At 43.6% G+C, this 15520-nt stretch overlaps 1 protein-coding gene across 2 annotated transcripts in view; it reads left to right on the top strand.

The window, feature by feature from the left end:
- The window catches only part of ARHGEF38 (Rho guanine nucleotide exchange factor 38), a 121780-nt gene that overhangs the window by 72006 nt on the left and 34254 nt on the right, over positions 1-15520 (top strand). For both annotated transcript variants that reach the window (XM_014858407.3, XM_070504533.1), the window contains one exon: positions 7624-7641. In XM_014858407.3, the coding sequence (XP_014713893.1) occupies positions 7624-7641 (18 nt within the window). The remainder of the gene's footprint in view (positions 1-7623; positions 7642-15520) is intronic.

A 15520-nucleotide genomic window follows, 5' to 3' on the forward strand; every position in this document is an offset into this window, starting at 1 on the left:
TCCATTGTCAAATGGTCTTGATTAGGCCAAGAACTGACCAAATAGAGACAGCTGTGGTGTATAAATCAATGCACACCCCCAGACTGACCCTTAGCACGCCCCCTTATAGACTCTATGGTAGGGCGCAAAAAGAGGGGGATCATGTGGTACAAGAAGCCAGTAGCTGGACTATAGTGAGGTCAGGAGACTAAACGAGACCACTCTGGAAAAAGCCTTTCCAGCCTAGAAATGGACTGAAAGTGGGTTTAAACGAGGCCCGAAGAATTTTTTAAATTAACTTTATTGCCCTCTACTGGTCCTTAAGTTATGGCAGTTCTTCGACATTTTTCATGCCGTGGAAAAGAACATATTCAAGTCAGCGAATCTCAAGCATTTCTTCAGTGCTTGTGCGGCACCAGGCAGAGTTCTGGGTGCCGAAGAATAGAAAAATAAGTAAGACTTGGACCCTGCCCACACGGAGCTCAATCTGATCAGGTGACTCTTAAAGGTAACACGAGAGGAGTGGCTCCAGCTCATTATTTCTCTGCCATTTGCAGTTTCGGTCAGTGCTAGCAAATCAATTCAGAGAAAACTTACAGTTTGCAGTGGTACCCATCTTAATACTTTCATATGTTAGGAGCAACATCTTCTAAATACATAAGTACTTTTTTCTTAGGGAGAATAACGGTGTTATCCTGGGTGTGAATGAACACCTTTCCCACCTTAAACTAGCAGCATGATCTGATCCAATAAAGGTCTGCCTGAAGCCACTGTCCTTCAGTTTCCAGAAATCAAGGAGAGAAGTCTCAGAGCAGGAGAACAAGAGGCACTTGGTCGTCACTCCAGCCCCCGCCCTAGGAACGGAGGTGCCCACAGGGGAGGACGCTGCTAATTTGCTCTGGCAGGTGCTCCTGACAGCTGACCACAGTGTTGCTGTCTGTTCAGAGGGGGATGAGCATCAGTTTATTATGCATTAAGCCTGTGACTCCCAAGAGAAAGAAATCGACCATGCCAGAATGTTCCACTGGGCAGTGTAGCTCAGTATCATACCCCCTAAAATCAGCTAATGGCAGAGGTCATCTTGAAACTTCATCAAGTCCCAATTACTGAAAATTACTTTCAGACCCAATGGCTTGTTTGATCTTCTTCTGAAAGCCTCGAGTCGTTGCCCTGGCGATGTCCCGAATCTTGTATATTGAGCACCACTCTGATTTTAGGGAATAATTTCAGACACTGGAAGGTGCTCAGGTTTAGAAAGCACAAAATCCAAAAGAAGTCATATTGGCAGAACAGTTCCTTAAGGGAAAGAAAATCAAAATTAAATAGCTTAAATTAGAACTATTTTCCAAAAGTTGCCTTTCCATGAAAATAAAGTGAATGATGAATTACACAGCTTTGCCTGAGGCTGAGAGCAGTAGACTTATTGACATTACTATAATACTGACCTCAATTGAGCTAAGCTTTAAGCTCTGAGGAATAGGTTTCAAACAGGTTTATAGGCTGGAGAGAGTCTGCACCACCCCGAGGGCTTGCTTTCCCCTGCCAGGTAGTCAGTCAACGCTATTACCATGGCTCTGCCTTTTCCTCTTGGTGAAATATGGGAGCACAGGTGTGCAGGGGCCGATTCCTAGTGAATAGGTATGGCCTCCCTCTTCTCTGTGCAAGGGCATGCTGGAACAACTGGGTCTGAAGCAACGTCCACGGGAGTGGCAGCTTCACACCTCAGAAGGTAAAGTGGATTTTAAAGCAGCTCAGGTTGCAGATTAACCAAAATCAAAACATGTTTATTGAGGGCCTAGTAAATATTTATTGAGTGCTAGAGAATGTTGGAAACATTTTAAAAATATGTGTAAAAGCATAGTTCTTGCCTCCTAGGAAAACACCTTCTAGTTGGGTAGATAAACAAAAGCATCTGGAACGTGTAATAACAATACAAGAGTTAATTTAAATAACAAGCCTGAAGCTGTCATGATGAGATTCAAGACTAATTTCCAAAAGGATGGGGAGAGATTTGCTGGTTTTGTAACAGATCTGAGCTCATAACCTTTGGCTATTTTTTGAAGCCCATTTTGTTTCAAAAGAGAAACAGAAAATAATTGTGAATCCCTTTGGAAGCTGAGGGCACTGTTTCTCGGTGGATGAGCTCCCCTGTGCCAGCTCCACGAGGCATGTGGATTACCGATGCAGATTCCTATGCTTTGCTCCAGACCAAAGAAAACCACCAGGATCGCTGGGGTCCCGTCCGGAATCCACACTTTAACAAGCACCCTCCAGAAGGAGCGATCACGACCGTGGGGCCCTCCCGCTGCTCTCCCTGAAGCAAGCGGCTTTCTTCACAACATAGATACCATCTAGGCAGTAATGTGAGGGTTTGGAGACCTTAAGAAAGGAAAGTCGAAAACTGTCCAGAAGCACAATACCACCTCTGCATCCGCAGCCTACAAATTGGAAATCAGCAAGTTTTCCAAACCTCGGGCTTCCTGAGTTTTTTCAGTAGCTGGAAGAAACATTTCTAGCTTCATAGCCAGTTGTTATAAACTTATCTAGATTTTTCTTCCTCCTAACAAAGGCCACCATCCTCAGGAGGACACTCCTAATTTCTAGTCATCTGTTGGCTGCTCATGTTACTGTGACAGCATCTCCACTCTGGGCAGGGAGGAGAGATGGGGCTGAAGGCTCCTGCAATGCAGAATCTAAAAGAATAGATTTCAATTTGTTCACCACATTTTATATTTCTTAATATTATTCTACTGGAGTGTCCAAGTAAAAAGTTAAAATCTCTTCTGGAAATTCCTTCAGTTCCTTGTTGTATGGCATCGTGTTTGAGCAAAGACCATAGTCCTTAAGGAATAGCCACACGAAAGCTTCTGTTAATTGTGAGTCAAATTATGAAGAGCCCACGAGGGCAGGAGTGTGGCGGGGGATGCATTAAGTTACTTTGTCCCATAAATGGGCAAATGGACAAAATTCAACTTCCTCCTTCCCGAATTGTCCTTGGCTGGGGTTAACTGCTAGAAAGTTTTAGCCTAAAAGCAAATTTTTTTTAAATGATGAGCAAATAAAAAGGAGCATTATAATGCAGTGCCACAGGCCCGCTCTTGCACCAGGTTTCCCTGTTGGAAAATCTCTCAGATTCCTTCCATAAAGTGTTATACTTACTTTAAACACAGTGTTTAATTAATGTTATAATATGTATTTAAGTTTCATTTGATTGAAATAAATGAAACAGAAAGAAAAATTTTCCCGTGTCTTCTCTGGAAGTTACAAGAACAATCTTTTCTTTCAACTTCAGAGTATGTGCTTTGGTTCCAAAATGATCACAATGTTCCCTTGTTTGTTTCCATAGAAAATTGCACTTTTATTTTTATTCAACTTCTCCCCAACATTGTCTGATCCGTGATTCCCAGGGGATACTCGGAAAATAAGTTCCTCATAGGAAGGGGGCGGAGACTGGGGAAAGAACGCGAACTTACAGCCAGTGATGGAAGCGGTATCGGGCAGCGGTGGTGGTGGCGCCATTTCTCTCACTGACGCAGAGGAGCCTTCAAACAGCAGTTAGACAGCGCCTACAATTGTGGCAGCTGCGGATTGTTTAAACATTGTAATTCTCTGATTGATTCCCAACTAGGACGTCTTGGATTCAACAGAACATAGTTATTTCAGGGTGTCTAAGAACACATTCATATAACCTGTCTGAAAAGTGAGGGACTAATTGCTTTACACGTCTGTTCATCATTGTTTCTACATGTACAGAGCACTGGGAATAACTTAGTAAGTCCATTAAAATTTATGAAATTCAGCATAGGCATTTATCGTTGAATTTCTTCTCAATAATTGAACATGAAACGACCATCTACTATTATGGGATGAGGTCACAAAGCTTTTTACGTTGAAAGCATTCATTGTATTCCAAAAGATTGGAAACCAGAGGTCAAGGCGATCAGGTTACTCACACAGGTTATTACTTTATTTCTCTATAACCGCATGAGGTTTTTAGAGAAAAACTTCCATCTCCTTTATTCCTGAAATTTAATGTGATTGGTTCCCATATTTTTATTGTTAATTGATGAATTTGGCAAATATGTTTTGTGCCACTACGATGTGCCACTCACTTTTTCAGCTACTGGGGCTACAGCAGAGAACAAGCAAGTATAAATCTTCGTCTCATTGGGATGCGGGAGCAGAGAGGTAGACAATAAACTGAATAACTATACAGCATATTAGACAGCCACCCAGTGTCCTGGAGAGAAATCAGACAGGGAAGGAGGATCAAGACAACGGGGCGGGGGGCGGGCAGGGCACAATGCGGTCGGTCAGGGAAGCTTCTCTGGGAAGGGACAGCAGAGCAGAAGTCTGAAGGAGGTGAGGAGTAGCTACACAGATTCCTGGAGGAGGGGTCGTCAGGCAGACTAGCAAGTGCAGAGAACTCCAGAACACAGGGAGCCTGCCTGTGGCAATCACAAGAGCAGGAGGCCTGTGTGGCCCCTGAGACTAGGGGAGGAGAGGAGGAGGAGGGAGGGGGGGAGATGGGAGATGGGAGGAGGAGGAGGAGATGGGGTAGAGGAGAAGGAGGAGGAGATAGGGGAGAGGAGGAGGAGATGGGGAGAGGAGGAGGAGGAGATGGGGGAGAGGAGGAGGAGATGGGAGAGAGGAGGAGGAGATAGGGGAGAGGAGGAGGAGGAGGAGATAGGGGAGAGGAGGAGGAGATGGGGGAGAAGAGGAGGAGGAGGAGATGGGAGATGGGAGAAGGAGGAGGAGATGGGGGAGAGGAGATGGAGGAGGAGATGGGAGATGGGAGAAGGAGGAGGAGATGGGGGAGAGGAGATGGAGGAGGAGATGGGGGAGAGGAGGAGGAGGAGATGGGAGATGGGAGAAGGAGGAGGAGATGGGGAGAGGAGGAGGAGATGGGGGAGAGGAGATGGAGGAGGAGATGGGGGAGAGGAGAAGGAGGAGGAGATGGGAGATGGGAGAAGGAGGAGGAGATGGGGAGAGGAGGAGGAGATGGGGGAGAGGAGATGGAGGAGGAGATGGGGGAGAGGAGGAGGAGGTGGGGAGAGGAGGAGATGGGGGAGAAGAGGAGGAGGAGGAGATGGGGAGAGGAGGAGGAGATGGAGGAGAGGAGGAGGAGATGGGAGAAGGAGGAGGAGATGGGGAGAGGAGGAGGAGATGGGGGAGAGGAGATGGAGCAGGAGATGGGGTAGAGGAGATGGAGGAGGAGATGGGGGAGAGGAGGAGATGGGGGAGAGGAGGAGGAGATGGAAGATGGGAGAAGGAGGAGGAGATGGGGAGAGGAGGAGGAGATGGGGGAGAGGAGATGGAGGAGGAGATAGGGGAGAGGAGGAGGAGGAGGTGGGGGAGAGGAGGAGGAGGAGGAGATGGCGGAGAGGAGGAGGAGGAGATGGGGGAGAGGAGGAGGAGGAGATTGGGGAGAGGAGGAGGAGGAGATTGGGGAGAGGAGGAGGAGGTGGGGGAGAGGAGGAGGAGATTGGGGAGAGGAGGAGGAGATGGGGGAGAGGAGGAGATGGGGGAGAAGAGGAGGAGGAGGAGATGGGGAGAGGAGGAGGAGATGGAGGAGAGGAGGAGGAGGTGGGGAGAGGAGGAGATGGGGGAGAAGAGGAGGAGGAGGAGATGGGGAGAGGAGGAGGAGATGGAGGAGAGGAGGAGGAGATGGGAGAAGGAGGAGGAGATGGGGAGAGGAGGAGGAGATGGGGGAGAGGAGATGGAGCAGGAGATGGGGTAGAGGAGATGGAGGAGGAGATGGGGGAGAGGAGGAGATGGGGGAGAGGAGGAGGAGATGGGAGATGGGAGAAGGAGGAGGAGATGGGGAGAGGAGGAGGAGATGGGGGAGAGGAGATGGAGGAGGAGATAGGGGAGAGGAGATGGAGGAGGAGATGGGGGAGAGGAGGAGGAGATGGGGGAGAGGAGGAGGAGATGGGGGAGAGGAGGAGGAGATGGGAGATGGGAGAAGGAGGAGGAGATGGGGGAGAGGAAATGGAGGAGGAGATGGGGGAGAGGAGATGGAGGAGGAGATGGGGGAGAGGAGGAGGAGATGGGGGAGAGGAGGAGGAGATAGGGGAGAGGAGGAGGAGATGGGGGAGAGGAGGAGGAGATGGGGGAGAGGAGGAGGAGGAGGAGGAGATGGGGGAGAGGAGATGGAGGAGGAGATGGGGGAGAGGAGGAGGAGATGGGGGAGAGGAGGAGATGGGGGAGAGGAGGAGGAGATGGGGAGAGGAGGAGGAGATGGGGGAGAGGAGATGGAGGAGGAGATAGGGGAGAGGAGATGGAGGAGGAGATGGGGGAGAGGAGATGGAGGAGGAGATGGGGGAGAGGAGGAGGAGATGGGGGAGAGGAGGAGGAGATGGGGAGAGGAGGAGGAGATGGGGGAGAGGAGATGGAGGAGGAGATAGGGGAGAGGAGGAGGAGGAGGTGGGGGGAGAGGGGGAGGAGATGGGGGAGAGGAGGAGGAGATGAGGAGAGGAGGAGGAGATGGGGGAGAGGAGGAGGAGATGGGGGAGAGGAGGAGGAGGAGGAGATGGGGGAGAGGAGATGGAGGAGGAGATGGGGGAGAGGAGATGGAGGAGGAGATGGGGGAGAGGAGGAGGAGATGGGGGAGAAGAGGAGGAGGAGATGCGGAGAGGAGGAGGAGGAGGAGATGGGAGATGGGAGAAGGAGGAGATTGGGAGAGTAGGAGGAGATGGGGGAGAGGAGATGGAGGAGGAGATAGGGGAGAGGAGGAGGAGGAGGTGGGGGGAGAGGGGGAGGAGATGGGGGAGAGGAGGAGGAGATGAGGAGAGGAGGAGGAGATGGGGGAGAGGAGGAGGAGATGAGGAGAGGAGGAGGAGATGGAGAGAGGAGGAGGAGGAGGAGGTGGGGGGAGAGGCCAATGGGAGGACTTAAGTTTCACTTGATCAAAATGGAAGCCACAAAAGCCGGTGAAGCCTGGTGAAAGTTTTTGTGAGATTCATCTCATTGGACCCGTGAATTGATTATAATCTCGTAACACTGTGCACACGCAGAGATATTACAGAGCACTTGGCAGCAGTTCTGCAAGTCGATTATATTTTCCTTTGTAATCTTGTAATCTCAGTTTCTCCTATTACTATGTTGAATATTCCTTTTTTCATAACGTAAATAAAAATTGACATTAAGTCCATTTTCAAATGATCACATTTTACTAACTATAATTGGAATCAACATTTTTAACCTGATATAAAGTGTGAAACATGAAGGGTATATAAAGTAAAATAAAATTTTAGGGACATGATTATAAAATAATGAGATCAATTCTGCGGCTGGCCCCTGGGGTAGTGATTAAGTTTGGTACCCTCTGCTTTGGTGGCCTGGACTTGCACGTTTGGATCCTGGTCATGAACCTACACTACTCATCAGCCATGCTGTGGTAGTGACCCAAATGCAAAGTAGAGGAAGATGGGCACAGATGTTAGCGCAGGGCTAATCTTCCTCAGCAAAAAATAAATAAATAAAATTTAAAAATAAAATAATGAGACCAATTGTATAAAACATTCATGAAAATGACTTATTACTTTATTTTATGTAATAAAAATTTTAAAGTTTTATAATGTTTGTATATTGTCTCAAATATGTGGATTTACATGAATTTACCTTTTTTCCCTTCTCTTACAGGAAAATATACATGCAAGAGTAAGTACTTTTGTTTTTATAATAGAAATCAAAAGTAAAAATAATGGAGAAAAACTGTTGAATATTTCTGTGCAAGTCAGAATTTTTAGTTTTTACAATTATGTTTATTGCTTTTAATAAATCTCAAGATTTCAAAGACACTTACCCTAGACATTATTGGTACATTTGTTCCCAATTTGTCTGAGATGATCTTGCATATTAAATTACTACCATATGTACTTTAGGAAACTTCTTAGAAGAATCCTGTGGTATAATTGACTTAAATCACAAGGTTGCTGGTGCCGGAACTCTTCGGAGCTGCTCATCACACATATGTTTACGAATCTTGATGTGTCCAAAAGCACCTCTTCCTAAGAACATTAGCCTTAAAAAGTCTCAGATTAATACCATAATGTTTTTGAAGTTTCAATAGATTAATGTACAAAAGGAAATATTCCTCACACATTATGATAAAATATTGGGTTTCTCCTAATTTGGACTCTTGCATGATTTACAGGGAAAAAAATCATACACACATACATAGCAGGGAAATGAAATATTAAGATGAAATAGTCACTAGGACAATACAGAAATTATCATAAAAAAGACACACACGCACTCACCTTGGAGGATGTCTATTTTTATAGAAGAGAAGCCTGTCTAGCTGACTAGCACTGAAGGGAGGATACCGGCTTAAATACGCACTCAAATTTACCAGGACTTCAAGAAGCTCATGTTTGGCTTAGCAAGGTCAGCAACTCTCCAAGGTCCTGAGTTCCTAGTCCGTGTGTGTGTGTGTGTGTGTGTGTGTGTGTGTGTGTGTCTGCTTGTGTGTGTTTGTGTGTGTGTGTGTGTAACTTGTGTTCTAAACTACTGAAACTTTACATCAAGAAATACAAAATTTACAAAATAAAAATTATATTAATGTAAGCTGTGAATAGCTGTTGTTCATGCTTTGGTGCAGAACAACCATGAGGAGAGAATTCCAGAAGTGAGGTGGATGAAGCAGGCGGGGGTACAGGACCCCCGGAGACTACGGCTTTGCCCTCCAGGCAAGCCCACAAGTCAGCTTTTGACACCCCAATGAGCACGCAGTTTGCTCACTTTACAAGTCTTTTCTTTCAAGTGGAAAAACATATCCTATAGTACAAACAGAAGCGAGTAGGCTCGTTCAGCGAGTTCGCAGCTCTGAGATGGTTGGATCCGAAGTGGTTGCGCGAGAGGAGGGCTCCCGGCTTCTCCCGGCCGCAGTCGATGGGGCTGTGGGGCACTGCTGCTCACACAGCCTGGGCCCTGCCGCGCGCCTGGGACTGCGGATGCACGGGGCTGGGAGAGTGGAGAAGCACTGCCTGCCTGCAGACGCTGCTTAGCTTTCCTTTCCTAAAGCTTAGGCCTCTATAACCAGCAGACCGCTAGGGAGAGCGCGACTGGGGAGGATGAGGGTCCGCCACCCCAGTCCGCGCGCACAGGCCCCTGCAGACAGAGCTCAGCACGCAGCACGTCCCGCCGGATCCTCGCAGGAAATTGGCTGGCGCCGCGGCGATCCCGCTGTGGGTGAGCGGGCTGCGTGCGCCCGAGCCTCGTCCACGCAGGACTGAAAGAAGCGCCGCGCAGCGCGTGCCTGGGGCCGTCAGCCGCGTTCTCCGCGAGGTGCTTTCCTGCGGTTCTCTCGCGGGTCAGCCGGCGCGCGCTGCTGCATGAGAGGTGACGAGGGGTGACAGGCCGCGTCAGTGCAGGACGCCCCCGCAGCCAAGGCCAGGAGTGTGGCCGGCAAGAGTGCACGTAGGAGGCGGGGGTTTTTAAATGGCTTAAAACAATCCCTTGCTTATGGAAGCAAAAATTGCCTGTTTTTTCTTTTTATTGCAATCTACATTTTAAAAAATACAAAGAAATGCAAAGATATTTATACCTTCTAAAATTTTTACTTTGGATTACTTATAATCTTATGCAAACATCAAAGACAGTATTAAAGAGACAAGAATCATAGAATGCCCCAGCAAAGAGCCCCCATAAAAGCATCTGAGACAGTCCCGGGTTCTAAAGCAGGAGAAACATACCTGTTCTCAATTCAGCAGTCTCCAGAAACGCAGTGCTGGGTCTCCACGTTTTTGCAATGTTCTCTGTGTGCTCTCTGCCTGATCAGCTATTCCCACCTTTGGATCTCAGAGTTTCTATTAATCTCAAATGTTATAACTTATTGTCTCTTTTCTTAAGCTTTGTATAGTTAAAATTGTTGAAGAAACACTACAAAATATAGAATATCAAAATAGGGATGGTAAAGACATCCATAGTCACGGTCCAGAGCTGACTGCTTTAGCTCAGGGGTCCCTCACTTCACCGCAACTTTCCTCCACACGCACATATGCCTGAAATACGACCGCTCTGTATTTCCTGTATGGCTTCTCGCTTTCTCATTCATCAAAACATCGTGGGCATCTTTCTCTGTCAGTAATTATAAATCCCCATCGCTCTATGACTGCATAATATTCCATCTGATATATATAGCATAAGTGAGTTTACCACACCTGACAGATACTTGAATTGTGTCTGTCTTGTAAAGATTGATGTTATGTGTTTATTCTTTTTTTATGTGTTCATTCTTATACATGATCTTTGTGCAATAATTTGATTTTCTTGGGATGAATTTCTAAAAGTGGAATTGCTAGATCAAAGGGCTTTTGATACTTATTGCCCAGAAATTTAAGGAAAGTTGAACTAATTTATATTCCTATGGCCAACGTGTGAGTCATCCATTTATCTACTTCTTGCCAGCACTAGATACAATTAATATTTATATCTTTACTACTTGTGCAATGTAATAGGCCAAAGGTAGTATTGTATTGTTTTAATTTTCATTAATAATGATCTTGAGCTTTTTCAAGTATGTTTAACCATTTGGATTTCACCTTTAATGAATTGTCTTTTTAAATGATTGTTCTCTTTTATTGAGATGATCATCTCTTTTTAATAGATTAATAACAGCTCTTTAATTAGCAAGTGTATTGACCCTTTTTATGTCTTATGTGCTATAAATAATTTTTCCAGCTTATCATTTGGCTTTAGCATACTTTAGCTTCTGTTTTTGTTTTTATCTGTACAGTTTTACAGAGCTAAATTTTTAAATAGATTTATCATTTTTTCTACTGTGGTTTTTGGATTTTGTGTCTTGCCTAGAAAATCCAAGATTGTTTTAAAGTGTAATCCCATGTTTTCTTCAAGTTCTTGTATAGCATCACTTTTAACATTTAAACCTTTGATCTATCTAAAAATTATTTTGGTATAAAGAGTGATGCAGGAATCCATTTTTATTATTTTTTCTATATGACAGCTAATTATCACAACACTGATATTATATAATCCATTTTGTCCACTGAGTAGGAATGTCATATTTACCGTATTTACTTAATCTCCATAACTACTTGCATTTATTTTTTGATTTCCTGTTTTGTGCTACTCATCTGTCTGTGTAAGGACCCACACCAAACTGCTTTCATTTTTGCACCTTTATAATATATTTTAATATCAAGTACAACTAATTCCAGCTCAGTACTCTTCCTTTTCAGAATTTTCCTGAATATTCTTGCATGTTTCCTTTTTTTTAAAACTTTCTTTTTCTGTTGAAATTATATGTACTCACAGTTTAAAGAGCCAAATAGTTCTACAGGATTTGTTAAGGAAAACAGTACTCCCCCCTTCTCCTACCTGCCGCTAAATGCTTCTTACCAGACACAACCATTTTCACATCTTTTAGTTGAATATTTTGATATTTATCCTCATGACTCTAAACATGAATGGCTTTTCTTTTATAGGCACTATTTATTGACTTCCCCCTGTGGAAGAGAAGAATTTCTCTCTTTTCCCTGCCCCGTCTCCACTACACACACACACACACACACACACACACACACACACACACACAGGTCCTTCCCATCTCTCCATTCTCCCTTTGTAGTTACATTGTAATTTGTATTAGAGCAATAACACTGTTTGAATTATTATGTCTGAGTAAATTTCTTTTCAGAGCTAAACCTTGGGATAAACTACTTATTTTCCTGGGAGTTAAGTGTTGCCTTTTTCTTTTTTCATTTTCCTTGTACTAATCATTAATACCAAACTCACGACCAGTTAGGCAAGTCATCTCTCAAGACAACCCGATCCATTATGTATGCCATCAACTCCATCTCCTTAAAAAGCCTCTCCCACAGCCTCTGACGCGTTGAGTTTGGACTGGTGGCTCTCCTCTCCAACGTCCTGGAGATGCTCTTTGCCTCTTCCCTGTTTTTGGTAGAGTATATCCTTCAATAGTTTCCTCTATTTATCAAAGAATGCATAGAAGTAAAACTTAAATAACTTTTATATCCAAAATACCTTGATTTTACCCTCACACGTGATTTATAGTTTGATTGGGCATAGAATTCTAAATTGAAAATCATTCATCTTCAGAATTTGAAGGTCATTCTTTGTTGTTTTCTAGCTTTCTGTGTTGCTACAAGAAATCTGAAGCTTTTCCTGATTCCTAATCGTTTGTTGGTACCTGTTTGTTTATATGCTTCTCTGAAGGATTGTAGGATCTTCTCTTTGACCCCAATAGTCTGAAGTTTTTTAACTCCAAGCTGTGAATCCGTTTCATCCATTGTGCTGAATACTCAGCAAGTTCTTTCAACCCGAACCATCATTCTCTTGAGTTATCTCACTGATAACTTCTCCAGTACGGGCTCTGTTCTCTTTCTGGGACTCCTGTTATTTAGATATTGGGCCTCCTAGATCAGAGCTCTAATTTTCTTCTATTTTCTATACCTTTGTACTTTTGCTCTTCTCTCTGGAAAGTTCCTGAACATTTTCTCCAACACTAGTGAGTTTGTATTTCTGCTGCTATCCTCTTAAACCCCAAGAGCTCTTTCTCAGTTCCCCCAGTGATCTCCCTTCTTTGTATAGCATTCTGAGAATTGAGTTGTTTCTTAAACAGGTTTTCAACTAGCCCTCCTTATTCTATCCTCATCTCCTTCTCTCTCCACTTCCGTAGATTCTCAAGGATGCCAATTAATGAACTTTGGAGGAATGACTAAATTATTGCCTCTCCATATTATTGATTTTCTCTCGTCTGCTCTATCAATTACCATTCATTCACCTTCTTTACACCTTCTAAAATTTGTTAATAGTTCTGTATTTATTTTCACAACTGTTTTTTATTTATGGCAAATGCCACTTTATTATTTGTGTAGTAATATATTTTCTTCTAAAATTGACTTAAGTTGCCTTTAAAAAATAATAAATAAAAAAAATCAATAATAATCTAGATGGTTTGTGATTAATTGTAAAATAAATATTAAATTTAGGATACTTGTGGTCATAAAATATAGGAAAAGCCATGGTTACCTGATTATTTTTCCTTTGTCTCATTTTCTCCCTCTAATTAAGAAATATAGATATACCTCAGTGGTCAATAGTGATTTTTTTCTGTTTTCCACCATAGTTTTTCATGGTTTAAATGTCATTTTTGTTTTCATCGTGCAACTGTTCTCTTGTATTGGATATGAAGCTCTTTATAGCAAAGCTGATGCTGCTAAAACAAACCCAGCTTTGCTTACTTGACTTAGTAAAGCCCCAGCAATAATTGTAATGAGATTCATGTGGCTACTTACGGCACTAAATACTTGCCAGAGTATTCGCACGATAAGACAGAGACAGATGAAACAGAATTACAGATTAATAACTACCTCAGCGTTCAGCCAATGTGCGTGGGGAATTGTTACACATTTGGTTGCTTTCTGTCTGGGAGGCCCGTGATAACTGGCTGCTGGCTGAGCTGGGTCACATCGCATTTAGGACTGCTCCACCTCACAGGCATCAGGACTTCGTCCTATTGGGAGGGGTTAGGTGGGGGCCGCCTTGGGCACGGAATGCCTGCGGTGCAGTCATCTTATCACACACCCTCTATCTTTCCTGCTGTATTGCTTCTGTGTGATGCAGGCGTCAGAACATCATGCTCATCACTTGGCGACTGTCCAAAGTGCATGTCTGAAGACAAAACTGTCTGGGAGATCTCTCGTTTTTGAGAAAGCCATTTTTAATATTTGCATTGGTGACTCTTTCAAGAGAAGCAGTAATCATTTATAATTATTATCGTGATTGAAACATAAAACAGAGAGCATAGAACCTGGATGCCACAGAGAGATAGGAGAGAAGTAATAATGAGATGTGGATACAACTATAGGGCTTGGTTGGTTTTTTGGCAGATCTTGACAAGGAAGAAAGGAGGCAGCTCAAAGGTACAAGTACATCCTTTAATATATCTGGGGATTGTTTTGTAATTAAAAATAAAAAATATGTGTATAACAATAGACCACACTAATAAACTATCTTATTAAAATTGCTCTTTTTGGGGGCCGGCCCAGTGGCACAGCAGTGAAGTGCACATTCCACTCTGGCAGCCCGGGGTTCGCTGGTTCTGATCCCGGGTGCGGTCATGGCACCACTTGGCAAGCCATGCTGTGGTAGGCGTCCCACATATAAAAAACGTAGAGGAAGATGGGCATGGATGTTAGCTCAGGGCTAATCTTCCTCAAAAAAAAAAATTCTCTTTGGTTGAATTGTTTGATTATATTTCTATTTTGATGGTATTTTCAGTGATTTTTAGAAGATCAAATAAACTAATATTTGGCAATAGTCAGAGGAAAAAACTCAGAAGGAATTCTGATCTTATTCATCAAGATAATAAGATTTCTTCTATTCAGCTTAATACCTTCCATATTCCTGATTTGTTTTTATTTAAGGGAATGTTTTCCCACTTAAGTGTCTAACCTGTTGTATTGTTAAAGAAACTCTGCTTAAAATAGATAAGAAAATGCTGTCTTTTTTATTCAAAGGCTCTGCTGTTCATACATCATCAGCTAGAAACTATGTTTTTATTTTTTATTTTTTCAGCATTCATAATAGATTTACATTTTTCCCATCCACTTCACCCAGTCCTGTTGGACACCAGTAACATCTCTCTTCCTCGTTCCCTCTGTGACACCCTGTCCTTAGCTCCCTTCCTTAATAGATTGGGTGCAAATGGGTAGGAAGCACAGGATAAATCATATGGAAGCAACTCTTTACTCCCTTGCAAATCCTTAACATTTATTTTGATTTTCCTCAAAAAAATTGTTGCTTTTTAGTTTGCTTCAGTCTTTGTGTCTGTTATGGAATCATCATTTCTCAGCATGGATAAAATTCCTCAGTCATTTCTTCAGGACCATCACACAATTTTTTTGGAAAAAAAGTTCAACGTGAAAAGCACATTACAGAAAATCTGAGAAATCTACCACTTCAGTCTGCAAATATTCATTGAGAGAACACTGTATGTCACACCAGGGATATAGTGGTGGCAGAGAAACTGAGCATAAACTAGTAAATAGAGAAACAAGATGATCGCAGATAGTGATAAGGGCTTTGGTGAAAATAAAATGGGGAGACGTGACGGAGAGTGGTTGGTGTGCGTGAGTGTGTCTGCAGGCGTGTGTGCACTTGCATGTGACAGTCCTTAGTTCTCATTTATCAAATGAGGAGTTCAATGAGTGGGTCTCCTAAGACACCTTCAGACCTTCTTTAATGATGCAACCTTTCTAATATTGTTCAACGTTTTTTAGATTCATTTCACTATGCCAATTATGTTGTCTGTTGTCTGTCCATATTAGTACTTAAAACATAATAATTGAAGAATGGAAAATCCACCTATCAGGATTGGAAAACAGTGTCTGTGTCCTCTGTCTACTAAATAGAAACCTAAAGGAAGACAAATGAGTACATCTGTCCACCAGAAGGGACCTGGCACACGGTTTCATCCATGTCCCGTATACAGCTCCCTTTATTTGCCTCTTTGCATAAAGAGACTTTGGAAACCACTGCCTTCTGGCTGAAA

The sequence above is a fragment of the Equus asinus genome, chromosome 3, assembly GCF_041296235.1.
Source record: "Equus asinus isolate D_3611 breed Donkey chromosome 3, EquAss-T2T_v2, whole genome shotgun sequence".
NCBI classification, from domain to species: Eukaryota; Metazoa; Chordata; class Mammalia; order Perissodactyla; family Equidae; genus Equus; species Equus asinus.